The sequence below is a fragment of the Phacochoerus africanus genome, chromosome 16 (genome assembly GCF_016906955.1).
Source record: "Phacochoerus africanus isolate WHEZ1 chromosome 16, ROS_Pafr_v1, whole genome shotgun sequence".
Classification (NCBI taxonomy): domain Eukaryota; kingdom Metazoa; phylum Chordata; class Mammalia; order Artiodactyla; family Suidae; genus Phacochoerus; species Phacochoerus africanus.
In genome coordinates, this window is record NC_062559.1 from 6,160,395 (window position 1) to 6,186,949 (window position 26,555).

General features: G+C 62.8%; 3 protein-coding genes across 11 annotated transcripts; 2 read left to right on the forward strand and 1 right to left on the reverse strand.

The window, feature by feature from the left end:
* Positions 1–49: 49 nt before the first annotated feature.
* On the forward strand, positions 50–4,225 carry FASTK (Fas activated serine/threonine kinase). Of its 7 annotated transcripts, none has more exons than XM_047763834.1 (10): positions 50–241; positions 1,012–1,434; positions 1,867–2,046; positions 2,148–2,287; positions 2,758–2,950; positions 3,080–3,239; positions 3,423–3,514; positions 3,598–3,712; positions 3,784–3,898; positions 4,011–4,225. In XM_047763834.1, the coding sequence occupies exons 1-10, from the start codon at positions 160–162 to the stop codon at positions 4,116–4,118; spliced, it is 1,608 nt and encodes a 535-aa protein (XP_047619790.1). In that variant the 5' UTR covers positions 50–159; the 3' UTR covers positions 4,119–4,225. The 7 variants fall into 7 exon arrangements, with proteins under 7 accessions (XP_047619790.1, XP_047619795.1, XP_047619789.1 ...); XM_047763833.1 differs by having other exon boundaries at positions 51–241; positions 2,758–2,971; XM_047763836.1 differs by having other exon boundaries at positions 224–241; positions 738–1,434; positions 2,758–2,971.
* An 89-nt stretch (positions 4,226–4,314) lies between these two features.
* SLC4A2 (solute carrier family 4 member 2) lies at positions 4,315–21,451 on the reverse strand. 3 transcript variants are annotated; one of them, XM_047763831.1, is made up of 23 exons: positions 20,993–21,451; positions 17,575–17,688; positions 15,725–15,890; positions 15,334–15,575; positions 15,136–15,254; positions 13,299–13,531; positions 13,079–13,221; positions 11,193–11,373; positions 9,744–9,879; positions 9,498–9,663; positions 9,256–9,370; positions 8,991–9,175; positions 8,658–8,883; positions 8,282–8,497; positions 8,054–8,202; positions 7,723–7,917; positions 6,496–6,759; positions 6,293–6,382; positions 5,959–6,125; positions 5,382–5,635; positions 5,115–5,284; positions 4,655–4,828; positions 4,315–4,557 (listed from the first exon to the last, which is right to left on the reverse strand). In XM_047763831.1, the coding sequence occupies exons 2-23, from the start codon at positions 17,623–17,625 to the stop codon at positions 4,477–4,479; spliced, it is 3,723 nt and encodes a 1,240-aa protein (XP_047619787.1). In that variant the 5' UTR covers positions 17,626–17,688; positions 20,993–21,451; the 3' UTR covers positions 4,315–4,476. The 3 variants fall into 3 exon arrangements, with proteins under 3 accessions (XP_047619787.1, XP_047619786.1, XP_047619788.1); XM_047763830.1 differs by lacking the exon at positions 20,993–21,451 and adding an exon at positions 19,889–20,024; XM_047763832.1 differs by lacking the exons at positions 17,575–17,688; positions 20,993–21,451 and adding an exon at positions 16,938–16,976.
* A 322-nt stretch (positions 21,452–21,773) lies between these two features.
* On the forward strand, positions 21,774–26,031 carry CDK5 (cyclin dependent kinase 5). The gene is made up of 12 exons (XM_047763641.1): positions 21,774–21,918; positions 22,568–22,656; positions 22,748–22,815; positions 22,953–23,013; positions 23,116–23,172; positions 24,154–24,249; positions 24,394–24,468; positions 24,597–24,693; positions 24,841–24,910; positions 25,417–25,477; positions 25,584–25,664; positions 25,766–26,031. The coding sequence occupies exons 1-12, from the start codon at positions 21,882–21,884 to the stop codon at positions 25,850–25,852; spliced, it is 879 nt and encodes a 292-aa protein (XP_047619597.1). The 5' UTR covers positions 21,774–21,881; the 3' UTR covers positions 25,853–26,031.
* Positions 26,032–26,555: the final 524 nt, after the last annotated feature.

Genomic DNA, 26,555 nt, shown 5'->3' on the forward strand with positions numbered 1-26,555 from the left:
GCGCGCAGCTTCCCAGAAGCAGGGGGCGGGGCGCGCGGCACCCTGGCGCGCGGGGCCTGACGGGAGCCACGTCTCGGCTGGCGGAGGACCGTGCCGCGATTGGCGTCTGGGCGGCGATCCGGGGGCTGCTGGGAAGATGGCGGACTCGGTGGCCCGCCGATGAGGAGGCCGCGGGGGGAGCCCGGCTCTCGGGCCCCGAGACCGACTGAGGGAGCGATCTGCGCGGGGCCCGGGGAGTCATGTAGGGGTGGCGCCTGAGGGGCGGGCTGCGGGAGGGCGGCGGGAGTTGGCGTTGGTGGCCGTGACTACGGTCTCCTGGCATCCCCTGGCCGGGTGGGTGTGGGGGCCCCCTGACACCACCGACTCCGCGCCATAGCAAAGCTGCGCCCTCCGAGGTGGGCGCTGCGTTCTCGTTTCACGGGCGAGGAGGCTTGGGCAGAGAGACGAAGCCACTTGTCCAAGGTCACGCAGCTGGTAAGTGGGAGCGCCCAGCATGGAACCCAGGACCGTCTGGCTGCGGATCCCGCGTTCCACCCTCCGTGCCGCCGCCGCCGCCTCCTACGGGAGGGGGAGGTGGTCGGGAGGGCGTATCGTTGGGGCGAGCTGGGCTCCAGGCTGAGCGCGACCACTAACCAGATGCGTGACCTCGGGCTTAACTTAACCCCTTCGCCTTTCTGGGCCTTGGTTTCTCCACCTGTGAAAGCGAGATGATGCTGGCCCTGCCTGCCTTCTTACAGGAGGATCAGAGGAGAGCATGCATGTGGCCTTGCTTTGTGAATATCCCTACGCTGAGAACACTGAAGGATTACGCTTGCTGTCTCAAAGGATAGAAGGAGGCAGAGAGGTGCGGGTGGGGTGGAGGACCAGAGTAGCCACAAAGAAGGGCGAACCTGAGTCTGGGTTGCTCTGACCCCAGGCCCCTCTGGATGGGGAGTGTGAGGTGAGGAGCAGAGAGCTGGCCTTTCTCCCCTTTGGAGAATACCTCACCCCCTTTTCTGGGCCACCCCTCAGGGTCTCCATCACCCAACTCCATGCTTCGAGTCCTGCTCTCTGCCCAGGCCTCCAGCGCTCGGCTCTCTGGCCTGCTGCTGCTCCCGCCAGTACAGCCCTACTGTCTGGGGCCCAGCAAGTGGGGGGACCGGCCTCCTGGAGGAGGCTCCCATGTAGGCCCTGTGCAGGGGCTGCAGCGGCTTCTGGAACAGGCAAGGAGCCCTGGGGAGCTGCTGCGCTGGCTGGGCCAGAACCCCACCAAGGTCCACGCCCACCACTACCTTGTGGCACTTCGTCGCCTGGGTCAGCTCTTGGGGTCCCAGCCACGGCCCCCTCCCGTGGAGCAGGCCACACTACAGGACTTGAGTCAGCTCATCATCCGAAACTGCCCCTCCTTTGACATTCACACCATCCACGTGTGTCTGCACCTCGCAGTCTTACTTGGTGAGGAGGGTGTCTGGGGGTGGGTGTTAATGGAGAGGAGAGAACGGTAGAGGACCCGAGATCACTGACAGAACCCACCTCTCAGGCTTTGCCAGGAACGGCACATTCACTGCGGCTTAGCTGGGGTGCCACTCCAGCTCCCTTCTAGTGCAGTGTTCTAGGAAGCCTCTGCCACTTGTCACCATTGGCAAGACATGAGAACTTACTTGCCATCTTTGTATAAGGCCTTACCCTCGGTCTGTTCTGATGCCTTAGTTCATGTGGTTTCTTGCATTTCTCCAGCATTTCCACACATGTACATTCTCTATAGCAAACCTTCCAGCCCAGGAAACGGAGGTGAAAGGGTGGGGAATTCACTAGCTAGACTCCAGGACGAGCAGAGCAGAGCAACCCCGTTGCCAGGCCTGCCTCCACTGACCCTCTCCCTCTCAGGCTTCCCATCAGATGGGCCCCTGGTGCGTGCCCTGGAACAGGAGCGCAGGTGCCGCCTCCATTCGAAGCCGCCTCCCTCTCTGCAACCTGTCCTTCATGGTGGGCAAAGGTTGGAAGCTGCTCTGAGCTGCCCCCGTTTCCTGCGGCATCCACAGCAGCACCTCATCCGCAGCCTGGCAGGTGCTGGAGGGGGTTAAGGTTGATGGGCGAAGGGGAGCTAAGGAGGAGGCAGGTGGTGGTGTCCGGCCTTAGGGTCCAGCTTAAGAGGCTGTTCTTCACAGAGGCCAGGCCAGAGGAACTGACTCCCCAAGTGATGGTGCTCCTGGCCCAGCACCTGGCCCGCCACCGGTTGCGGGAACCCCAGCTTCTGGAAGCTATTGCTCACTTTCTGGTGGTCCAGGAAGCCCAGCTCAACAGCAAGGTGGGACCACCTCCCACCTTCACGGCTCCTTTCCTAGTCATCCTCAGACACCCCCTCAGGCCAACAACACCCCCCACCCCCAACCGGCTTGATGGGCTGCTGCTTCCTGCAGCAGGCAGCCCCGCTAGGCCCTCTGCTCTGTGCCGTGGGGTTCCTTCTTTGCCCACACCCTCTTTGGCTTGTCCACCTCCCCAGCTCGTATGCCTGGTTTACTGCCGTCTTCCAAACACTCTTAACCCCTGACTTAGCTGCCTTCATGGCAGATCCCACAGCTGTGTCTCCTGCGTTTGGAGACTAATCACGTGGGACTCAAGCACTGCTTATGTTGCGGGACTTCCGGTGTGTATGTAGAGGGGCTGTCCTGCCTTCACGGTGACGTTCTAAGCTTGCAGCCACGCCTCCCTGAGGTTCAGCTTGTGAAGGATGTTGAAACCTTTCCTGCTGGGTGATGGGCTGCTTTTGCTCCACAGGTGGTCCAGAAGTTGGTCCTGCCCTTTGGGCGGCTGAACTACCTGCCTCTGGAAGAGCAGTTTATGCCCTGCCTCGAGAGGATCCTGGCTCGGGAAGCAGGGGTGGCCCCCCTGGCAACTGTCAACATCTTGATGTCACTGTGCCAGCTGCGGTGCCTGCCCTTCCGAGCCCTGCGCTTTGTCTTTTCCCCAGGTTTCATCAATCACATCAGTGGTGCGGAGACTGGAGGGCTGGCCGGGTCCCAGGGGGCCAGGGGCCAGGGCAGGGGGCCAGCAGGGTGGGGTCTGCAGCCCAAGCAGCCTCGCTCCTGCTTCCCTGCAGGCACCCCTCACGCCCTGATCATGCGGCGCTACCTCTCCCTGCTGGACACAGCCGTGGAGCTGGAGCTCCCGGGATACCGGGGTCCCCGCCTTCCCCGAAGGCAGCAAGTGCCCATCTTCCCCCAGCCACTCATCACCGACCGCGCCCGCTGCAAGTACAGGTGGATGGGGCAACTTGGGGGAGGGGAGGGCCCAGGTGCAAAGGAGACCAGCCTGGGGGCTGAACCGTCCATGCTGATGTGCTCTGAGCAGTCATAAGGCAGAGCAGAGAAGGCATTTCCTAGGGGCATGGAATTAGGCAGGACAGCTGGGCTCTTTCCAATGCCATGTCCCTCTCCCCTCAGCCACAAGGATATAGTAGCAGAGGGGCTGCGCCAGCTGCTGGGGGAGGAGAAGTACCGGCAGGACCTGACCGTGCCTCCAGGCTACTGCACAGGTGAGCTCCAGGTGGGCTAGCGGCCTGCCAGCTCTTGGAGCCTCTGCTCAAAGCCCGTGGCTCTTTCTCTCCCTGCTCTGCAGACTTCCTGCTGTGTGTCAGCAGCTCTGGTGCTGTGCTTCCTGTGAGAACCCAGGACCCCTTCCTGCCATATCCTCCCAGGTCCTGTCCCCACGCAACCCGAGACCCTGCCCAAAGGTAAGGGGAGAGGGTGGGAGAGCCTCGCCTGCCTTCGTGGAAGCGGCTCTGAGCCGTAGTCACTTCGGCAGGGTGGTGCTGACGCTGCGGGAACGCTGGCATTTTTGCCGGGATGGCAGAGTGCTGCTGGGCTCCCGGGCCCTGCGGGAGCGGCACCTGGGCCTGATGGGCTACCAGCTCCTGCCGGTGAGAACCGCCCCACCCCATCCCTGGGGACACTCAGCAAGTGTGGCCTCCACCCTCCCCCAACCCCACCCCCGCAGGTCCTATGGGTAACCTGCTGCCCTCTTCCCTGCAGCTCCCCTTCGAGGAACTGGAGTCCCAGAGAGGCCTGCCCCAACTCAAGAGCTACCTGAGGCAGAAGCTCCAGGCCCTGGGCCTCCGCTGGGGGCCGGAAGGGGGGTGAGGGGGTGCACACGGGGTCCACGATGGCCCCCCCATGGGGGGCGGACAATTTGCACTTTGACTCTCTGTTTTGATTTGTCATTAAAGCCCCCTTCCTCCCCCGTTGCATATCTCGTTTCTCGCGTAGAGTGGGCTGGGCTCCCCGCTTCTCTTCCTTCGAGCCCAGCGGAGACACACACACCACCGGAGGCCACGGATAGGTGGGGCCGAAGCACTTTACTGCGGGGAGGGGGAAGGGGGGAAGGGGACTTTAAATTATTCACTTAAATAAAAAGGAGGAGGGAGGTGGGTGGGGAGAGCACCCCCCCAGCCCCGTTCCCTCTGTCCATCAGTCCCTCGGCTGTCCGTCCAGGCAGCAGCTACACAGGCATGGGCATCTCGTTGTACTCGTCCACACCCTCCCGCTCATCGAACACCGGCTCGGCCTCATTAGCATCCAGCTGTGGGGGAGGCCAGCGTCAGGAGGGTTGGCACCGGCCTCAGCAAGGACCGCAGACAGGGCGGCCGGGGCGGGAGAGGGGCGGCAGGAAGTCTTACGCATTTCATCTCCCGCTCGGTGAAGATGCGGGTGAGCACGACCATGCGCAGCGGCACCGTGAGGATGAGGATGAAGGGGAAGGCCAGGGAGGCGGCTGTGGACATGACGGCCCAGAGCAGGGCCAGGCAGAGCAGCTGCAGGGCCGTGAACAGGTGCATACGGAGGGTCCGAACCTAGGGGTGGGGGAGTGGGGCCGGGGGCGAGAGGGGTGAGCCCAGGCGTCTCCCCAGCTGTCGAGGGCCCTGGTCCCTCGTGGGCCGTCCAGGCTGCCCCATCAGAGGGTGATGACCCCTCCCCCCACAGGGCTGGGGAGGGAAGGGCCTTCTCGGATGCTTACCAAAGCCGGGTCTGCACAGGCTGAAGGGTGGCTGGCCAAAGTGGGTAGGTGGGGGGCTGGAGGGTGACCCACACAGACCAGGAAGGGGCAGAGGCATGGGGCTCTTGCGAGCCAGGTCTCACCTTCTTGACGTAGGTGACGTCTGGGTGGTGTTTGGGTGGCATGAGCAGCAGGTGCAGCCGCTCGTAGAACTGGATTCCATTAAGGGAGGTGACACCCATGTACAGGAAAATCCCAAAGAGCACAGCCAGGGGGATCTGCCGAAGCAGATCCCCGATGACCAAGGAGAGGCCTGGGGGAGGAGGAGGAGAAAGAGCTGGCCCCAGGGCTCTCCCCCGCAGGGGTCCCAAGACCCCTCAGGGAAGGCCAGGGGCAAGAGGCGAACATACCCACGAGCAGGGCCACCAGCAGCCCTGTCACCCGCTGCTCCTTGACCTCCTGGATCTTGGGCTTGTCCCCAGGTGCCACGGCCTTGCTCATGACTGTGAGTGCGTTGGCGTGCGTGACGGAGCGGACGGTGGCAGCCGCCAACCAGGGCAGGCCAAAGAGGGCACAGATGCCGCCCATGGCCACGATGAGCAGCAGGTCCAGGTGGAAGCCGGAGCCCTTCTGCAGCATGCGCTCCTTCTTGGAGATGATCAGCCTGAGCGGGCACAGGCGCGCGCTGAGCACCAGGAGCCCCGGGCCCGGCTTGGCGGGCAAGTGGGTCTCTCCAGAGCGCCGAGTCAGTCGCCTCTGTCTGCTTTCGGAACGCGGTGGTCCCTGCCCGTTCCGCCAGGACCAGGGTTCCCTCGTGGAGCTGAGTCCTGGCCGAGGGGCCCTCCCCACCCTCCTGGACAGCTCCCAGCCTGCACGCTGCCCCTCTACACAAACGCCTGCTGCCCACAAGATAAACCCCAGCAGCCGGCCCAGCGAGGGCTCCAGCCCCACCACACAGCAGGTCGCCCCGCCGCCAGGACCACTCACGTGGTGATCTGCGTCTCCATGAAGATGAGGATGAAGACCAAGACGGCGGGCAGCAGGCTGGCAACCATCATCCACGCGGGGAAGGGGCTGTTCTCCCCCAGGGGGTTGATGACCCAGCCCCGCTTCTCGGGGGCTGTCACTGAGAATCCGCTGGGCACGCTCAGCTTCTGCGGGACAGAGGGTGGGGCCGGGGGGCCGGTGAACCCTGGAGGCAGTGCCCCGAGCCGCACGGGGCTCGCCGTGTCCGCCCAGTTTCCAGGCAGCTGTGGAGATGGGGGCCTGCAGGCAACACGGAGGGCGGCCTCTCCGCAGGGCTGCGCGAGCGCCACCGTACCTGGGTGTAGGTGTCCTCAATACTGTAATCCACGAGCACCATGATGAGGATGGCGATGGGCACCCCGAAGTCCCCGATCACTCGCCGTACCTGTGGGCGAGCACCGCGCTCAGAGGCCCCACGCCTCACTCGGGTCCTGATTCCGAGTCAGCCCCCTTCCCGCCCCCAGTGCCCACCTCCGTCCCACCTGCCCGCCCACACACCCGGCCAGGGAAGAACCGGCTATTCTTGAATTTGCGCAGGAAGAAGGCGATGAAGAAGGTGCCGGCCATGAGCACGAGTGACAGCAGGGCCGTGTTGGGCTGGCCCCGGGGCCGCCCCTGCCCAGGTGGCCCTGCCGGCCCGGCCGAGCTCCCGTTCCCCGGCTGCGTTGTGGCTGCTGCTCTGGCCCACGTGGCGTTCTCGCCACTGTCTGCCTCGGAGCTGTTGGAGACCGAACAGCCGTGGAGGGGGTGCTCCTGGAAGATCTGGGAGAGGACGAAGGACTCCGTCAGGAGGTACCCGGCGCTCAGCCATACGCCGGGTGGGACAGGCGGGGCTGGGGGCGGCCGGTCTGCCCTAAAGGATCTTGTCTTATTAAGAACATGACCGAGGTGACCAAAGGCGGGTACAAGACAGCTGAGGGTCTGGTCTAACCTGGGACGCAGCTGGGAGCATGGTGGACCTTGGGGGCATGTCCCCTGACCCTGACTCGGGTACAGATGTGGGTCTCCTGCCCAGACTATGACTGTTTGTCATCTTTTTTTCCTTTTTTGCCATTTCTTGGGCCACTGTCGCGGCATATGGAGGTTCCCAGGCTAGGGGTCTAATCAGAGCTGGAGCCGCTGGCATATGCCACACCCACAGCAACGCGGGATCCAAGCCGAGTCTGTGACCTACACTACAGCTCACGGCAACGCCGGATCCTTAACCCACTAAGCAAGGCCAGGGACCGAACCCGCAACCTCATGGTTCCTCGTTGGATTCGTTAACCACTGCGCCACGACGGGAACTCCACTGTCATCTTTTTTCCGGCCGCACCTGCAGCACATGGAGGCTCCCAGGCTAGGGGTCCAATCGGAGCTACAGCTGCTGGTCTACGCCACAGCCACAGCAACGCCAGATCCTTAACCCACTGAGCGAGGCCAGGGATTGAACCCACATCCTCACGGATACTAGTCAGGTTCGTTACTGCTGAGCCACAGTGGCAGCTCCTTTTTGTTTTTGTTTTTTTAAATATGTGAGTTTTAAAGACTGATCTGAAGCCCTGGGGACAGGGAGGGGGGGTGTGGGGGTCCACGCGGAAGGAGCAGCCTGGGCTCTGTGGGCTCTGAGGCTGCAGCCTCACCTCACAATTAGGGGGGATAACAAAGGGGCAGGACGCCCCCCGCTCCTTCCTGTCCCGAAGCCTCACCCCTCTCCCGGGCCAGTCCCCATGAGGGCCTGCCCACCTTCACCAGCTTGTAGAAGGTCTCGTAGATGAAGATGAGGGAGATGAGGAAGGCGAAGATCTCCTGGGTGAAGCGGGAGACGAAGCGCACCAGGAAGCTCCCCTCCAGCGCCACCATGAGCAGGGCCAGCAGCACCAGCCAGAAGCCGATCCACACACGGCCCACCAGGTACTCCAGGTTGTTGCTGGTGCAGAACTGGAGAGGGGCGGCTGTCAGGGCGGGGGCGGGGGGGGGGGCTCACAGGGCGGGCGTGGGCGGGGCATGTTTGAGCAGGAGGAGAGGCAGCTGAGTGGGGCCGGAAAGCCAGCCCCAGTAGCCCGTGGGCCCTCACCGAGAAGAAGGCCTCCTCGAAGACCAGCAGGGGCCCCGAGAAGCCGATCACCAGCAGCGGCTGGGCCCCCAACAGGCAGAAGATCACGCCCTGGAGCGCGGTGGACATGATCAGCTCCGACACCCCAATCAGGTCATGCGTCTTCTCCCCTAGGGCGGCAGGAACCCTCAGGAGCCGGCGGCCGAGGGCCTGTGTGCTCCCCACCCCCGACCCAAAGCCCCTCCTTACCCAGCAGCCCCCCAAAGGTGATGGCAGGAGACAGGGCCGCGAAGTAGATGAAGATGACAGCAGCCAGGCACTGGGGATCCAGCGCGTCTCGGAAGTCACTCAGGTAGTGGGGGTAGCGGCGCCTCACGTCTCGGATCAGCCCCCCGAAAGGCCGGCCCGTCCGCCGCAGGGGATCGTCTTCCACCGCACCTGCCGCCTCTACCATCTGCAGGAGCGCTGCAACCCGGGCCTCCATCAGGGCGCCCGTCGCCGCCCTGGGCCCGCCCGCCCCGCTCTCCTCCGTGCCACACACCACCCACAACCCTAACCCCAGGCCCCGACCTGGGCGGCCTGGACCTGACACCCCTCCCCACGCCCCGCCCGCACTGGCCCGTACCCTTATCTTGGGCCGACTTGGGCTCCAGGCCGGCCCCCGCGGGCAGGAGCCGGCCCTGCTCCTCTCGCTTCTTGAGCATCTGGCGCTGGAAGTGAGCAACAGACCGCAGCAGCTCCTCGCCCTGCACCTCCGAGGGCGGCAGCACCACGCTGCAGTCCAGGAAGGCGTTGATGGCGGTCAGCAGGTCCTCACGCTCATCTGCCAGGTAGGCTGCCTCGTGGAATTGCTGCCAAAGCAGGACCGGGAGCCGTGAGGATGCAGGGCGAGGGCCAAGGGGCCGGAAGCCGGGCTGGGCAAGGGGGAGGTGGGGGGCCCAGCCGGGGAGCGGCTGACCTTGTCGGACATGAGGGTGGAGATGGAGCGGCCGATCTCGTGGTAGTCCATGTTGGCGCTGCTCGGGCCCAGCAGCAGGAAGAGGAAGCGCACGGGCACGGGCACCTCCAGCACCGCGTCCAGCTCCACCGCCTCCCGCAGCCGCACGAAGGCCATGGTGGGGCGGGAGAGGAACTCCACGCAGCCTAGGGGTGTGCAGCGGCCGTGGGCAAGAGCAGGGCAGAGGTCGCCCCCCGACCCCTGCCCCAGGACCTGCCCCACATACCCACGAGGACCACCGTGGCCTCAGCGTTCTCCGGGATCTTCTCTAGCAGCTTCAGCTCGTGCTTGGACTTGGAGCGGGTGATACCAGCCGGAGGAGCCGGGGGAGGCAGCTCTCGCTGGGTGAAGAGAACGGAGCTCGGCCCAGTGGCCCTCCCACCGCGTGTCCCGCCCAGCTCACTCCTGGTCCTGCACCCACTGCGGTGGCCGGACCTGACCTCAGCAGTGCCCCCCCTCTGCCCTCACCTCTCGCTCCACCTCCAGCCGGGTCTCAGGAATGCCTCCGATGAGAGGCTCCGTGACGTGGGGGTCGCTCTCAGCCCCCTGGCCGTGGTGATGCCCCAGGAGGGAGCCCAGGGAGCCGGCGGAGATGTTGCGGGGGAAGGAGAAGTCCTTCTCGTCGCTGGGGTGGCTGCAGGGAGCAGGCAGGGAGGTGAGAGGCAGGCAGGGAGGCAAAGAGCGGCGGCCGGGACCGGGACAGGCAGGCCGTACCTGTGTTTCAGAAGCAGGGCCCTCAGCACGTTGGCTCTGTCCTCGGCCTTGATCTGGTCAGAGATGACCATCTGCTCCACCACCTGGTGGGCCACGCCAGGCAGGGTCTGCTGGTCCAGATCCAAGAGCACAGCCCCTGGAATAGAAGCAGCCCACGGAGGGGCCTTCATCCCCAGGCAAGACGCGAGGGTGGGAAGGGGGCGGGGGGGAGCCAGGACCAGGGGCAGCCACGTAAGCGCAGTCCAGGGCACGGAGCACCTGCCCGCAGATCAGGGAGCACGGCCCAGCTCCACCTCGATGCCAAGTCCCACTGCCTCTCTGACCCCTGCCTTCTTCCCCCCCCGCTCCCCCTCAGGAATGTTGGGGGGCTCAGCAGAGGCCACGGAACCCCAGCTATTGGAGAGGACACCTGGGTCGGGCCTTGCCCAGACGCCCCTCCTGAGGAGCACGCAGCAGAAGTGCCCCAGACCACCGCCTCGGGCTAGACTGCTCCTCCCTGCAAGTGAAGTGCACACGTGCTGTCTCCTCCCACGTCCACGCGAGGGTCCTAGTTCTGCCCTCTGGAGCCCTCGTGACAGCCCTGGAGCCAGCTGAAGACATCCCCCTCCACCCTGGGCTCCTTGACGTCCCCAAATTCAGCAGCTTCTCAAGGACAGTTTCTAGATCCCTCCGCCCCATCCCTCCGCCCCTCACTGCTCTGAGCTGCCACTTCATATAGAAATGACGGTCCTTTAAAAAGTCACTAGGTCATTTTTTTCAGTCAAGGTCAACTCAGAGGGAACACAGAACTAAAGAACAAACAGAACCCTGAGCAGCCAAGTCTGAGATCTCGAAGCCTGGCGATAAAGCAGTTGCCCTTTGGCACTTTCCCCAAAGCCCTGAAGCCGCACTCGGAGCCTATTTACTTCTAGTTTGCAAACAATTCTGCCAGCAGGTTTCTCAGCTGCTAAGAAACAGGCCTGCCAACGGCAACTGGGAGTGATGCCCCAACAGGAAAAAGGAAGCGAAGCAAAGAGCAGAACTTGGGGCAGAGAGCTCGCGAATCCTGCATCCGCGCTCATGCAGTGGTGTGTACCCCTGCAGGTTAGAGCCCACTCCCCCGGGGGCTCGAGAATTTCAGAAAGCGGTCCACCAAAACTGTTTAACCACACTGCAGCATCCAACACATACCAGCTTCAGTTATCTCAAAATATCACTTAGAGAAGCTGCTTGCTGAAGATGCCAGACAAGAGAGGAGGCTCAGTCCTGCCCTGCGGTCACCCAACGACAGAGCCCGAGGAACGGCAGGCCTCACGAGAGGTGACATCATGACAGGAGACGCTCCCTCCTGGGCTCTGGTGACATTACGCACCCTGTTGCTCAAGACAAATTTGGGACCATTTGGTCCTCAGAGAACGGGTAGGGGCAGAGGGAGTTCCCGGGGCGAGGATGGGGCGGGGCGCAGGTTACCGTGGGCCAGGGTCCGGCGGAGCTCCAGGAGGCTGCGGAACGAGAGGGAGGCCACGTGGGGCTTCCCCCAGCGCTCCGTCTCCTCCTCCACGTCCTCCTCGAATTTGATCCAGCGCGCCGTCTCCCGCCACTGAGGCTCCTGGTTTTTGTCCAGCAGCAACTCGTTCAGCTCCACGAACACCTTGCGGGGAGATGAGAGGGCGTGGCCGGACGGGGCCTGTGACCTCGGAGGACACCGGCCTAGGCACTGAACCTGGACGAGTGCCTAACCCACCTGAGACCTCCCTGGAAGCTGGCAGTCAGACCACCCACCTCCAAGGGCGCTAAGGGGGGTTAAAAGAAAAACTATACACAACACTTAGAATGGGACTCACAGTAAGTGTCTGATGAGTGATCACCACCCTCGCCCCCACCCTGGAATTTTATAGAATTCCATTTATATGCCAAATGGCAAAAATGGAGTTCCCTGGAGTTCCCGTCGTGGCGCAGTGGTTAACGAATCCGACTAGGAACCATGAGGTTGCGGGTCCCGAGTTGTTGTGGCTGTGGTGTAGGCCGGCGGCTACAGCTCCAATTCGACCCCTAGCCTGGGAACCTCCATATGCGGCGGGAGTGGCCCAAGAAAAGGCAAAAAGACAAAGAAAAAAAAAAAAAAAAAAGGAGTTCCCTGGTGGTCTAGCAGTTAAGGATCTGGTGTCACTGCTGCTGTGGTTTGGGTCACTGCTGTGGTTCGGGTCACAGCTGTGGTGCAGGTTTGATCCTGGCCTGGGAACTTCTACATGCCACAGGCGTAGCCAAAAAAAGAAAAAGAAAAAAAGAAATGGCAAAACTAACGAAGTCACAGTGAGGGCCCCCTGAGGCTGCTGACTAGGCAGAGGCCTGGAGGAACTTTCTGATCGGGGGAAACGTCCCACATCTAGGTAGGGCCAACCAGGTGTTTACTCGTGCAAAGCATCACGGAGCTGCACCCTTCACCCAGGTGTACATTCCTGTGTGTCTGTTCAGCCACAATCAAAAAGGTAAAAAACAAAACAAAACAAATCCCCTGGAAGGGTCAGAGTTCAGGGCCAGAACCCTGGAGTCTAAGACGGGCAGCATCGCTAAGCAGTCGAGCGGCCCCTGCTTTGTGGTGGATGCCGCCCGGGCCATCATCTTCACAGGCTGCGGGAGGATGGATGAGCACAGAAGTGACCGGATTCTGAAAAAACGAAGTGCGCTGCTCCACAGAGCTGCCTCTGGCCCAAACTGTCCTCAGACACCTCACTGCCAGCTGCCAGCACATGGCTCTGATGCAGACATCGACAGGCCGAGGACGTGAACCAGAACCATGATACCCACGGCAGCCACTGCAGGTCAGTAAAAGCATCCTAATAACTTTATATGAGGACAGTTACGAGACTTACCAGAGCAAACGTTTTGGAACATATTTAAACTGCTGAATCGCTGTGCTGTACATCCGAGACTAACAGAATACAGCACAGCCACTGTCTCAGTTAAAAAGAAAAAATCAGAGTTCCCGCTGTGGCGCAATGGATCAGCAGCGTCTCTGGAATGCTGGGGCACAGGTTCGATGCCTGGCCTCGCACGGGGGTTAAGGATCTGGTGTTTACATAGCTGCGGGGCAATAGCTGTAGGTTGCAACTGCGGCTCAGATCTGATCCCTGGCCCAGCAGCTCCATATGCCACAGGGCGGCCAAAAAAAGCGGGGGGGGGGGGGGGGGGGGTGGGAATCAGGGCTGCTGAAGTGTGTCTGTTGCACTCTTGTGCAGTGTTCAACCTTCACAACCACAGACTGCAAGCCTGGTGCTGGGGATGATATCGGGGAAGGGGCTGAGGAGAGAAGATGGACAGGGAGGAGGCAGAAGAGCGTGAAGCAGAGAAACTACCTCGTGGGGCTTGTGAGGGGCCCGGGGCCGGGCCCGAGGCGTGGGGCCAGGCTCTCGCCCTTCCCGGCCACTCTGCGCAGACCCTTTGGCATTCTTCCGTACCAAGTGTCGCCGTACCCCAGGAACGTCCTCGAACCTGTGACCTGGGGGTGGAGGGACAGGGTCAGGCGCCCCCTTCTCTCACCCACACCCCCGGTCTTGGCCCCGTCCTGGCACTCACTTTTCATGAGGTCAAGGTCGGCCGTGGCCAGCGTCTGGGCCTCGCTCTCATCCGTCGGGACCCGGGGCAGCAGTGCCTGCTCAACCCCCGTCATGCTGCCAATGCGCCTCCTCTCCTGCAGGTTATAGCTGCGGTGCCCGGGCTGGGCTTTGGTCAGGGGGCGCCCAGAGGCACCCCCATCGTCACCTCCAGCAGTGCCACTGGCCACCGCCGCCACCTCTTCCACTGGAGCCCTGGACAGACAAAAGCAGCCATGAGCCTGAGCAGCCTGGCCCCTCCGCCTTGGCCAGGAGCCGCACAGGAGCAACCCAGGAATGGGAGCCCCCTGGATCCCACCCTCCGCACTCCCACTCTTGGTGGGTGTGGATGTGAAAGGGAGCGGGTGCTGGACGCAGACTCCAGCATTTCAATTTGGCTCGGGGGAAAAAAAAAAAAAGGGCAAAAAATAAATAAATTTGGCTCGAGCCTTTACTGGCCGCGCCAATCAAGCAACCACACATAAACATAAACTTGGCAGCAAAATGGAGCTGAGGCCAGCCTTCCGGGGTGCGGGGAGAGGTGAAGTCCGGAAAAGGATCCAGAGCAGGGCCTGCTCCTAACGGACGCCCCGGGCCCTGCTTCCCCGCCCGGGGAATACCCCTGACCATGGACTTGAGGTTCACAGGACCCCAGGTTTCTAACCCATTGGAGTGAAGTCCGCGGAAAGGGGCCTTTGAAACTGGCCACCTCTGCCCCGCTCCCCCCAGTCGCGAGGATGTGACCTTCTTGTCCCTTGCAGATTCCAGCTTCTGCTCCTGTGCCCCAAACTGGGCTGCCTCCTTTCTCTCTTGCCATTGCCAGTGGGTCCCTGTCCCTGCCTGCCACACCACTGTCAACCATTGTCCGGGCATGTGGCGCCTCCCACAGCTTTACGCCTCCGTCCCCCGCCCGTGACCAGTCCCTCCCCGGCCAGGCTTTCTCTGCCTACACACACCTTCTGTGCCCTCAGATCTGCCCCCAGATCTGACCCACTTTTCCAATGCCAAGCTCTCTCCGAGGCTCCCCCACCTCCTCCTGGCCTTCCAGCCCCCCACGGGCCTGCACCCCAGTGCAGACGGCCTGTGTGGACCCAGCTCCATCCACACTGCCTGTCCTCAGCTAGTCCGTGCCGCCCAGGAGGGGCAACTGCCCTTCACTTCCTGAGCCCTTCACACCGCCTGGTACCCAGAAAACAACAGGGAGGTGATAGCCGTGACCTTGAAACCTAGTCCAAAGTGATCTCCTCTGGGAAGCCTTCTCTGGCTAACATCCCCAAACTCCAATCACCTGCTGGTACCGACACTACGCCTGAGCCAGGTCATCTGGCTCAGGACCTTGTTCTGATGTCATTTTGCGCGACAAGCAGGGTGGACTGAACCGCCCCCAAGAGTAAGGCTGGGGGGCCTCTTATTTCTCTCACACACCTGAGGCCCCAGGATGTGCCCGGAGGTCACCTATGGGCCCTGATCCAGTATTCGATGCTGCTCCACCTGAGGCCGTGGGCAGGGCCGGTGGGGGGGGCAGCGGGGTGGGAGGAGGCCGCTCAGACAGCACGTCTGTTCCAGGCCAGGCTAAACCATACTTAGACTCTAATTCACACCACCCTTTAATCCCTCTACCGCCCTGCGAGAAAGCGTCCATTATTCTTGGTTTAGAGATGCGGAAATGGGGCTCAGAGACATCGCTACTTGTCCAGAGTCAGATCCCAGGGGCAGGACCAGGATTTGCACCCCAGACTGGTGATTTCAAGGCTCAGCTTTTTTTCCCCACCTCACCTCACTGATGCCAGCAGGGGAGGTCTCTGTGTGGGGACACTTACCCAGTCTGGGCCCCGTTGGTGGCCCGGGGAGCTGCCTCCTGGTGCGGCACTGGCGGAGGGGGAGAGGGACTAGTCGTTTCTGCCTTCCGGTCTGTGCCTTCATCCTCCTGGAGAAAGAACTAGAACAGGGAACTCCGTGAGTAAGTGAGGCCAGGCCAGGGGCCCCACAGGCGTCTCCAGGAGCCCCACCCCGCTCACCTGCACTGAAGAGGGCGTGGAGGCAGGGGACGGCTGGGTGAGGGCCCGGGCCCCCTCAGCCTCACTGGCCTCATCCTCCTCTTCCTCGCCCTCCTCGATGGTAGGGGTCTCCCCGGTGGCGGAGGCTCCAGGGCGCCTGCGCGGCTTCCGGCCTGAGCCCTGGGCTGTCTTTCGGCGCCGGGCGTCCGGAGGCAGGTGGGTGGACAGTGGGTGGTGGATGTGGTGGGAGGACTGGCGGTGGTCTGCAGGGAGGAGGGGCCCTGGCTGCCGGCGGGCACAGCTTCCCTCCCCAGCTGCCCGGCCCCCGGCCCCTCCCGCCGGGCCCCTGGCTGGGCCATCAAGCCAGAGCACCCCTGCCTCCCACTCGGCCCTGCTTCCCGACCCCCCTCACATTCGAAGTCTTCCTCCCCGTAGCTCCGGCCCGGCTCCTCCCCGCCTCGAGACCCGGCCTCCTGCAGGATCTCCTCAAACCGCTCCACGCCCAGGGTGCGGTGAAGTTCATCCTCCTCCTGCTCAGGGAACCCCGGCGTCACGGGGCCCAAGCTCTCCGGCTCTGGCTGTGAAGAGGAAGGGGCCCTGAGAACCCACGAAACCTCACCCTGCCTGGGGGGAGAAATCCAGCGCCTCCTCCCTCCCCCAGCTGCGCCCCCCCAAGTGCCAGGGACCCAGACCGCCCCCCACGTCCCCCAGCAGCCTGTCCCCTACGTTCTGCGCTAACGGGACCCTGGCTGACTATCATGACTCCAGTCAATTCTAGGGCAGGTGGAAGGGTCTGCCTGGAAGCCTCCGCGGAGAGGCTGTGTCCCCCAGGGTGTGTGATCTGGGGGTTCCCGTGGCTGAGAGCAGTGAACACCACCCCTCGGCTGGGGCACCGCTACTGAGCCTCGAGAGTAACTTCTGCAGGGCTCTGGGCTAAGTGCCTGGGCTTGGTCTAATCAAACTGCAGCCCAGCTCCTGGACAAGGCTGTAGAGATGCAGTGCCTCGCCTTGACCGGAGAGTCCCCCCCACCCCCTTTAGCAGCAGGGCACCCCATCGGCTCCCCCCATCCCCCACAGAATCCGGCCTCGGGAGCTGCCTGGCCCCGCCCCCCTACTCCCCCCCCACCTGAGTCATCCTGCAGGAGCTGAGCGGCAGGACTGCGGTGGCGCTCTGGAGAGCTCAGCCTAGTTAAGCAGCCGGCCGCCCAGCCTGCGGCCTCAGTCCAGCCCCCCAGCCCCCCTCTGCCAGTCTCAGCTCCAGGCACCACCAAATATTTGCTCAAGGGTTTCTGGGCTTGAAGGGCATCGGGCTCTCCAAGGGCAGGGGTACGAGAGGAAGAAGAGCAAGGGAAGGTGGGCTGGGCAGAGGGGCGGGCCCCAGGGGAGACTCGAGGTGGAGAAGGGAGCAGCCAGCGGTGGCAGGGATACTGGATACAAGAAGATGCAGGAGCAGGGGCCTGCTTCTGCCCAGCCCACCTCGGCAGCTCTGGCCCCCCTCCCCCCAAGCACTGGGCCCCACTCTCACCAGAATGAGCACACGGGAGAAGGTGAGAGATGGCTGAAGCGAGCAGCAATGAAGGGAGCTAGCCCGGGGTGGGGGGAGGAGGGTCGCGAACCCCTCGCACCTGAGGCCTCAGGAGGAAGTCCATGGCCGGCAGGGGTGAACTTGGGAAGGAGGGGGAGGGGACTGGCTGGTGCCCCTTCCTGGTCACGTGCCCCACTGAGCCGAAGTGACCAATAAGGGGCTGATAATGGCACCCGGGGGGTTAATCATTACCCTTCCCAGGAAAATCGGGAGGGGGCCACGTGGGGCAGTGGCCACGTGGGGGCCAGGAGGGGTGGGCCTGGCTGGCACGTGGGGCGAGGGCGGGGCCGTCTGCCCAGAACTACTGTGCAGCAGAGGTGCTGGCTGCCTCAAAGACCCAGCGGGGGTTGGGGGGGGGGGGTGGCGCTGAGTTAGAGACCCAGGGTTCCCAAAGTTCCTCTCTCTTTGAGGCTCAACAATCACCCAGGTCTTCAGGAAACAGAGCCTCAACTCCCTCCCCAGGCTGGAAGCGGCCTGATCCCCCACCAATGCCAGCCCCTGTGCAAGGTCCAGACAGGGACAGGGATGGCAGTGTCCCTCCCAAGTTCATCACAGGTTCCCCTCCGCTCGGGCCTCTCCAAACACACACGCTGCTGTTTGATGCAGACCCTCACCCCTGGCCAGAGCACCCCGGGCGGAGAGGGACAGAGAAGGGCAGTACGGAAAAACATACTCACAGTGCGGAAAGAGTCTGCGCCCGAGGCAGGGCGCCGGGGGGCGCTGCTCATGGCCAAATCTTAGCCCTTCTCGCTGTAGCTGCGGCTTTCAGGGCAACAAGGCGGCGGCATAACCTGGGCAGGCAGGTGGCGGTTGGGGGGAACAGATCACTGCATGAGAGGGGGCCAGGCCAGCGAGGGGCACCCCAGCATCGCACAGCCCCCCATGCCCAGTCCCAGGGAGGGCAGAAGGCCACTGGCTGCGAGGGGTCTTCTGGCTGGGCAGAACCCTCTGAAGGGCCCTTGGAGGGTCAGGGGGTGGGGGGAGCCAAAAGTCATTTACAGGAGGAAAAGAGAGGAACACGAGACAGGCCCAGGAGGCCACAAAGGGCCAGGAGACTAAGAGAAAGTGAGGGGGAGAGAGCAGGATGGGGGAGAGCTGGGGTGGGGGGAGAAGGAGTCAAGGCCCGACCTGCAGAGAAAGCAGCAGAGAGCAGGGAGGGGGGTCAGAGGAAGTGGGGAGGACAGGCAGAGCCAGGGCCGGAGCAGTGGCCGGGCACTCCGAGGCGGCTGAGCCCAGAGAGGGGTGTGCTGGGAGAGTGAGACACCCCCGTGGGGCAGAGACTGGAGGAGGAGGAGGGAGGAGAGGAGAGAAAGATCTGGAGAGCGCCCAAAACCGGCAAAGCAAGGGGGCCGCTGGCCTGGCCCCCTCCTCTGAAGAAAGCCCAGCCCCGAGGGGGCTCCCGGGGGAGGGGCAGGAGCCCAACTCACTCAGTGGGAGGGAGGAAGGGCAGCCGGCGGCCCAGGCCGGCAGCGCTTTATAATGGGGGAGGGGCACGTGACGGCGGGGGAGGGGGGTGGGCACGGAGACTCGCCGTTCAGCCCCCGGGGCCGTCGGCTCCCTCCCCTCCCCTCCCCTAGGCCAGAGCCAGGAAAATCTGAGAGGCAGGGCTGACGCCCTCCTGACTGTGACTGTAGGGGTGTCTGGGGAGGACACCGCGTGTACAGGGAGGGGAGCAGAAGAGCTGCGGTTGGGGAACCTGACCAGTGCAACCTGGGGTACGTGTTCCTACGGGGGGAGCACAGGGAGCAGCAGGGGCTCTGGGAAGGCAAAGGTAGTGAAGCTTCCCGGTGTGCTGTTGGGGAGGCGGGGTTCCTGGATTTAGGGCCCGGGCGGGGTAAGACAGGTCAGTGGAGGATCAGACAATGTAGGTCCGGGGGTCAGTCCAGGGTGGGGAGCCTGGAGTGACACATTCCTGGCCGGCATCCCAACTCAGCTGACCACAGCCTTCACCCCCCCCCCCCCCAGCAGGCCCTCCGCTAGGGCACTTCCCGGGTGGGGAAGGGGCACCGAGCGAGGAGACCCGGTCTGGGAAGGAGTGTCCTGAGCACCTGCAGATGCCCGGCTCCCACCTCCAGGCTGTGCCCTCAGTGTGCTCCTCCATCCTCCCCTCCTCCCTTTACCTCCGTCCCTCCCCCGCCCCCTCCCCCGCCGTCGCAGAACACAAAGCAACTTCTGTCCAGAGCATCGGTGCCGATAATCCGGGGTGGGGGCACATTCCGGGGACCAGCCCTGACCGGCCCGGAGGATTAGCGTCTCTCCCCCAGCCCAAGGGATTAGCACTCCGGACCCCCACATGGGCATTAACCACCTCCCAAGTGAATTCGCACATTCCACAGCTCTCCGGTGTGTGGCTGGCGGGAGTTGGGGGCGGACGGAGGAGGGTAAAGTGGACCCTGGATTGCAGACAGCGCCTCCACCCACACCCAGCGCAGAGCTCCCCACCCAGACAAGCCAGCCCCCCAGGAGTCAGGTCGATCGCTCCGGGCTTGCCTTTTCCATCCCCACCCAGCTGCTCCTTTTTCTGCCGGATCCCTTGTCCTGACCTGACCCGCCACCCCCCTTCCCGCCTCTGCCTCCCAACCCGGAGATCGGAGGCAGAGACTTGGGGCAACCGCTAGGCAGGGCTCGCTGGACGGGCCTGAATAGAGTAGGGGGTCGCCGGGGAGGGGTGTCTGGAGCCCGCCCAGGAGTTGGGAGGGCTGGCAGCGCCTCCCAGTGACTACCCCCTCCTGGTGGCAGGGGGCGCGGCACCCTTGCTTAGGGAACTCTAAGAAGCGGACCCTGGATCTCGCTTCCGACCAGCGATCACTCGGCTCGCCTCCCCATCCTTCTCCCCAAGACCTCGCTTCCCCGCGCCTCAGTCTCCGCCCTTTCCTGCACTTCCACTCCCTCCCCGCTCCGAGTCCCGAGTCCTGAGTTCCCCCCTTTCCTTCCCCCTCCCTTCCTCCCTCCGCGGCCCTGGCCCTCCCCGCCGCCACCCTCTCTGCTTACCCGCTTCCTCTGGACTTTGTGGTTCTGGGGTCTCGGGGTCTCTCCCCGGCCTCTGGCGCCCTCGCGCGCGCCCGGCGACTCCCCCGTGCCCACCTTGGGGCGCGCCCCCGCCGCTCAAACTTCTCCCAACTCAACTTTCCCCCGCGTCGCGGGCAGGCCAGCCCCCTGCGTGCGCGCCCCCCGGCGCACCGTGCGCGGCCCCGGCGCAGCGGGCTGGGAGGCGGGGAGCGGGGGCCGAGACCCAGGGGCGGAGGCGCGCTTCCAGGCACGGCCCTGCTCTAGAAGCCCAGAGCGTGGGAGGCCGCCCCCTCTGCTGCTCTGCTCTGCCCTGCGAGTCTGCAGCGGCGGCCTTCCCCGCACGGGGCTCGGGCGCCCGGAGGACGCCGTCTCTTGGGCCGATGAGGCACCTCTGGGCGGAAAAGAGGGGATCTCGGGCAGGAAAATTGAGGCACAAAGATGATCAGGAAATTTGGGGCCGAGGAAGTTGAAATATAAATGCATCGGGGGTCAGGATTCTCTCGCGCCCGCAGTTGGCCCCCGCCTCCCACTCCGAGTATCCCCAGTGTCTCCAAGAAAGACCCTGTCTTTGCCAAGAGGACGGGGAGCGGGACCAGAGGGTTGATGACGGCTGGAGCCCGGGTGCCCGTTACCCTTGGCTGACGCAGGCTTTCCAAACCCGAGGAACTTCTGCCTGGGAGAGATTCCCTGGAGGGACCTCCCTCCTCAAACCCTATTCATAGTCACCACCTGTCATTTAAAGATCTGTGTGTACTTCTGGTTTTCTCAAATAAATTATAAATTTTTCCAGATAAGCAATATACGTTTGGCTTCTCTTCTTTAGTCAACTACCGGGTAAAGTACAGCATTGTGTATGCAGAAAAACGTTAAGACATAAACGGGTTAATTAACAAATGTTTAGCACCAACTTTAGGAGTGCTGTTTGGGGCAGTTTTCGCCCAGTTCACAGACCTCAAGAATGCAATCATGAGACAATTAGAGAGAAGCCACAAGAAAATCTATAATCAACTCCTTAAGGGATGAGGTCAAGGCTGCTTCAAGTGTAGCATCTGTCTGTGATTCTGTCTGTTGAGGGCAGTAACCAACCTGCCAGCCCTCGGCCACACCCTGGCCGACTCCTGCGGACCCCAGCTCTGCAGACTGGTGGGGGGTGGGGGGTGGAACTCCCAGTGCTCCGGCCAGCTTGCCTCCGGATATCAGCGAATGTAGAGAAAAACTGGAGTTGGGCGGGCTCTGCAACAACAAACGGGGCCCAAAGGAGAGAGAAGTCTCTGACGTAAGATAAACCCAGTCTCCAATGGGTCACACCTGCTTCTCTTTCCAGCCCTGCGGTCAGCTGGTCCCTGTGAAGTCATCAGCAGCAAGACTTGGCTCAGAGCCACTCTCCAATCACACCTGAGGTCACCGGATGGCCTTAGGGAGAAGTGGAAACTCGTGCTGAGATTGTCAGGGGATCGTTGGGACCTCGACATCATCAACCGGGTCAGAGCAGGGCCACCTGGTCTCCAGAAGCAGGCCGCCAACGTTAGAAAGCGCCCCACCCTACACCCCCGCTGCATTCTGGAACGTGTAGTCCTGGAGAAATCCTTTTCGAAAGAAGGTTGTAATCACCGAAAGAAATAACACGAGCGGGGCACACTGGGAGCCGCGTGCGACGGCGGGGAGCCGGGAAAGCGGACACGCGATGCTTTCTGGGTCTTGAAGTCCAAGGTTCGCCTCCGCGGTCGAACAGGAGTCCCGGGAGGCGAGTGCTGCATAGAGCCTGAACGCAGCCTGCTGGGGGTTGTAGTCTTCTTGTTGTTTTAGACCCCGGACGTTACTGGGAAACCTGCCTCCTAGGACTACAAGCCCCAGAAACCCATGCACAGGCAGGAGGGCGGGGCAGGGCCGGAGGCTGGGGTGCCGCCTCCTCTGCAACGCCGGGCCCGGAGTCTTAGAACCCAGGGCCCGCAAGGGTCCCCGCGCGGCTGCCGCGATGCAGAAATACGAGAAACTGGAGAAGATTGGGGAAGGTAATGGGGCCACGAGCTGTTCCTGCAAGATCTTCTTCTGCAGACCCTTCACCATTCCTTGCAGCCCTGGCTCCCCTACCGTCAGCCATACCCACAGACTCCGACCTCAGCTGCAGCCCTGGTCCCTAGCTCAACACTCTGTGCAGACACCAATCCTCCCCATTAGCAAATCCCATAGATGACCCCCTCCCCAGCTTAGCACTCCCTGGAGACCGCCCTCCTGACCTCTTCCCCTCCTGCATTTCCTACCCTCTCCTCGGCACCACTTGCGGAACCTCACCCACACTCCCAGCCTCAGTTCTTGCTGTAAACCTCCAACCTCAATGTTCTTGCCGGCCCTCATCTCTCTCCCAAACCTCTGCTCACTATTTCCAGACCTTCCAGAAGCTCGGCCTTTATTGGGGACCTCACTCTGGCAAGCCATTCCCCTCCCCTTTGCCGACACCCTTGAATCATCTGCAGACACCTCTCTGCCACATCCCCACTCACAAAACTCATCCATGCCCAGCCCTCACCCTGAATCTCTCCCCCTTACTCCTCCTGGCAGCAGAAATAACACACTCCCACGCTGCCCGCTCTCCCGGAGGGACTTCCTTGGTTGGGGAAGGGCGCCGCATCCTTTCCCTCACCACGGACCTCCTGCCTCTAGGCACCTACGGAACAGTGTTCAAGGCCAAAAACCGGGAGACTCATGAGATCGTGGCTCTGAAACGGGTGAGGCTGGATGACGATGATGAGGTAGGACTGGGGCATTGGGGCCAGGGAGGGGTTGAGGGCCTCGGCTGGGTGTCACATGATTGTTGCTCATCTGGTCCCCTCCAATGTGTAGGGAGTGCCAAGTTCTGCCCTTCGGGAAATCTGCCTCCTCAAAGAGCTGAAGCACAAGAACATTGTCAGGTGCGTCAATGGGCGGGGTCTGCCTTGCCTGCGGGCTTGGTTGGAGGAGGTAGGGGCTTCAGAGAAGGGCTGGCTGATACGGGGATATTAAGTGCAAATTGGCGGCCCCGCCTGGCTGAGCCTTCCCTTCTTCCTAGGCTCCATGATGTCCTGCATAGCGACAAGAAGCTGACGTTGGTTTTCGAGTTCTGTGACCAGGTGAAAGGGGGGCTTGAGGGACAGCACCCCCGGGAGGGCAGAGGGACCCAGACTGAGGTTCGTTAAACTCTGTCTGATTCCCCCACCCCCATCCCTTTTCAGGATCTTAAGAAGTATTTCGACAGCTGCAATGGTGACCTAGATCCTGAAATTGTGAAGGTGAGGGAACGGGCGTCCTGGGAACCCTCTGAGGCTGGGGTTGGAGTCCATGTTCAGTGAACATGCTCTCTGAGCACTGAGTTCGGGCCCTGCACGGGTGCACAGCCAAGGGGCACAGCGATGCTCCCTGGAGGAGGGAAGGAGAAAATGCCATTTCTGCCTCCAGGGCCTCCGTGTCTTAAGCAAGCGTTTTCACGTGGTCTCTTTGGCCTGACAGTGACATTCTGCTGTCAGTGATGGGATTTACATTTGAGGGATGGGGAAATGAGCTTCCGAGAGATTCTTTCAAGCAGCAAACACTTCTCGGATGCTTTGCCGTGTGTCAGGCACTGTTCTAGGTCCAAGACCAAGTGCCTTGTCCCAGGTTCCAGGGAAAGAAGTGCTGAATGATAACGTACAGCAATACATAACGCTGAAGCTTCTGCCGTCCGAGTTCAGTGAGGCCAGGTGGAGGAGGGATTAACGTGGGCTAGAACGGTGGAAAGGCCCTCTGAGGAGTTCCCGTCGCGGCACAGTGGAAACGAATAAACGACTCCGACTAGGAACCATGAGGTTGCGGGTTCGATCCCTGGCCTCGCTGAGTGGGTTAAGGATCCGGCATTGCCGTGAGCTGTGGTGTAGGTTGCAGACGCAGCTCGGATCCCGCGTTGCTGTGGTGTAGGCCGGCGGCTACAGCTCCAATTAGACCCCTATTCTGGGAGTCTCCATATGCCGCAGGTGTGGCACTAAAAAGACAAAAAAAAAAAAAGTTCCAGAAAGATGGGGACCAGGGCCCCCGCCCACTGTTTTCGTGCCCAGCACAGAGCAGAGCAGCTCCCTGAGAGTGAAGGGCGCTGTCGCGCTGATCTTGGTGCTCTAAGACCAGGGGGCTTCAAGGCAGTGCGGAGGGCGAAAGGGGAGCGGGATGTGTGGTGATGCGGGGCTGGGGGGGCTTCCTACCCAGAGGGTCCGGTGACCTCCCCGCCTCTCCCCCGCCCCCAGTCATTCCTTTTCCAGCTGCTAAAAGGCCTGGGATTCTGTCACAGCCGAAACGTGCTACACAGGGACCTGAAGCCTCAGAATCTGCTCATAAACAGGGTACCTCTGGGGAGAGGGTAGGCCCTCGGAGGGCGGAGCCACAGGCTGGCTCGGGACGAGGGGAGCTGGGCGGGAAGGTGGGAGTGCGGGACCTGCCTCCGGGCCACTGAAGAGCCCTCTCCCTGGCCCTTGCGTCTGCCTCAGAACGGGGAGCTGAAGTTGGCAGATTTTGGTTTGGCTCGGGCCTTTGGCATCCCTGTTCGCTGTTACTCGGCTGAGGTGAGCTCCAGGGGAGGCGGGGTGGGACTCGGGCTGACGGAGTCCCCACCCAGCATCCCTCAGCCCCCACGCCCGGACTCCTCCCCGGCCCTCTAATCGGGTGTCCGCGCGGGTGGGGTCTTCTCCAGGTGGTCACGCTGTGGTACCGCCCGCCGGATGTCCTCTTTGGGGCCAAGCTCTACTCCACATCCATCGACATGTGGTCGGCCGGCTGCATCTTCGCAGGTGACGTGCTGGGGTCTGCAGAGGCACTCTCTCCCGTTTTAGGGGACAGACAGGGTCCGAGGGGCCCCCTGGGGTGGGGGGGACTGGAAGGTCCAGAGGGTGCCATGGGAGCGAGGCTTCTTCTCATGTCGGCTCCTCTCCCCCCAGAGCTGGCCAATGCCGGCCGGCCTCTCTTTCCTGGCAACGACGTTGACGACCAGCTCAAGAGGATCTTCCGATATCCTCGCATCTGCCGTCGCCTCCAGCCCTCCGGGTGGGGCACATGGGAAGCCGCGGGCCCCAGAATGCAGGCACTGAGGGTGGCTGTGGGCTGGGCCAGGACCAGGCGGTGCTCAGGGCTTCTCCTGAGGGCCGAGGGTGGTGGACACGGTGGTGGTCACAGGGCAGGGGGCGCGCCGCCCCGCTGGCAAGCAGGGCTCCCTCCAGAAGAGAGCTGCAGGCTTGGGATGAAGGAGCCGCAAGGCGCAGGATGAGAGCAGGGGAGGCCTGCTGCTTCCTTAGGGACCCCGGACATCAGGGCATAGGTCAGGGTAGTTAACGACTGTGAAGCACTTGGCCGGAGAAAACAGCATGCAGGTGGGGCTGCCCGCGTGCGTATGAGTCGCATGTGCGGGGCTCGCTCCTGTTGTGGGCTGGGGGATAGGGTCAGGAGGGCGGGGGTGGGTGTGGGGAAGAGCCCCTCACCTGCCCGTCCACCGGAGTGACCCTTGACCCCGTGGACACACTGCTGGGGACACCGACCGAGGAGCAGTGGCCCGCCATGACCAAGCTGCCAGACTATAAGGTGCGATGGGGGATGGGAGTGGTGCATGGCCCATCAGGGGCCCCCCTTGGTTCCCCGTGGCCTCCACACCCCCACACCCCTGCTCTGACTCTCCCCGACCCCACAGCCCTACCCGATGTACCCGGCCACAACGTCCCTGGTGAACGTCGTGCCCAAGCTCAATGCCACAGGGAGGGACCTGCTGCAGGTGACCAAGGGCAGAGGGAGGGTGGGGCCGGGACACCGTCGGGAGGGACAGGGCAGCCCAGGGCTCAGAGCCTGAACCCACCTCACCTTCTGTGCCTCCAGAACCTCCTGAAGTGTAACCCGGTGCAGCGCATCTCGGCAGAAGAGGCCTTGCAGCACCCCTACTTCTCTGACTTCTGCCCCCCCTAGGCTGCCAGGCTGGGGCCTGGCCTATTTAAGCCCCTCCAGGGAGGGGAGGATGGGTAGGGACTCACGGTGAGCCAAGCTCCAGCTGTGCTGGGCCTGGCCAGGGTGGAGGTGCCCTCACCTGTGTTCTTCATGCCCCCTGCGGACTTTATTTAATTTCATAAATTGGCTCCTTTCCCACAGTCTGGCTCATGTGGCGGTAACGTGGCTGGGGGGAGGGGTGCGGGGGGAGGGGCTCTTCTTGGCATCACCACCCCCTCCACCCCTGCCTCCGGCTGCGACACAGCCCGCCTGTCTGGGCCTTGCTCTGTTCTTCTGCGTGGCCGGAGGCTGGGGGTTGGAGGCTATGACCCTTACCCCTTGTGTCTGTGCTGGGGGGCCGCGCTGTCCCCCCCACGCGTGCTTATGAACTTGGACACATCCCTTTCTCCTCTGCCCGGACGCGCCGGTCCTGACGGTTGGGCCGCAAGGGTCAGAGCAGGGATGGGCTTGCACCGGAAAGGGCAGGAAACCCTGGGCATCTCTTTACGGTTCTCTTTATCCCGCCACCCACACCCAGACCTGCGGGCTGGGACAGGAGAGACCCACGGCTGTGGCTGGGGACACCCTCTCCCCTACAGTGAGGGTCAGAGAAGGTGCAGGGAAGGCGGGCCTGGGTGCGTGCTTACTGGTGGGATGGGCAGGGAGACCACCCCCCTCTCCAGCT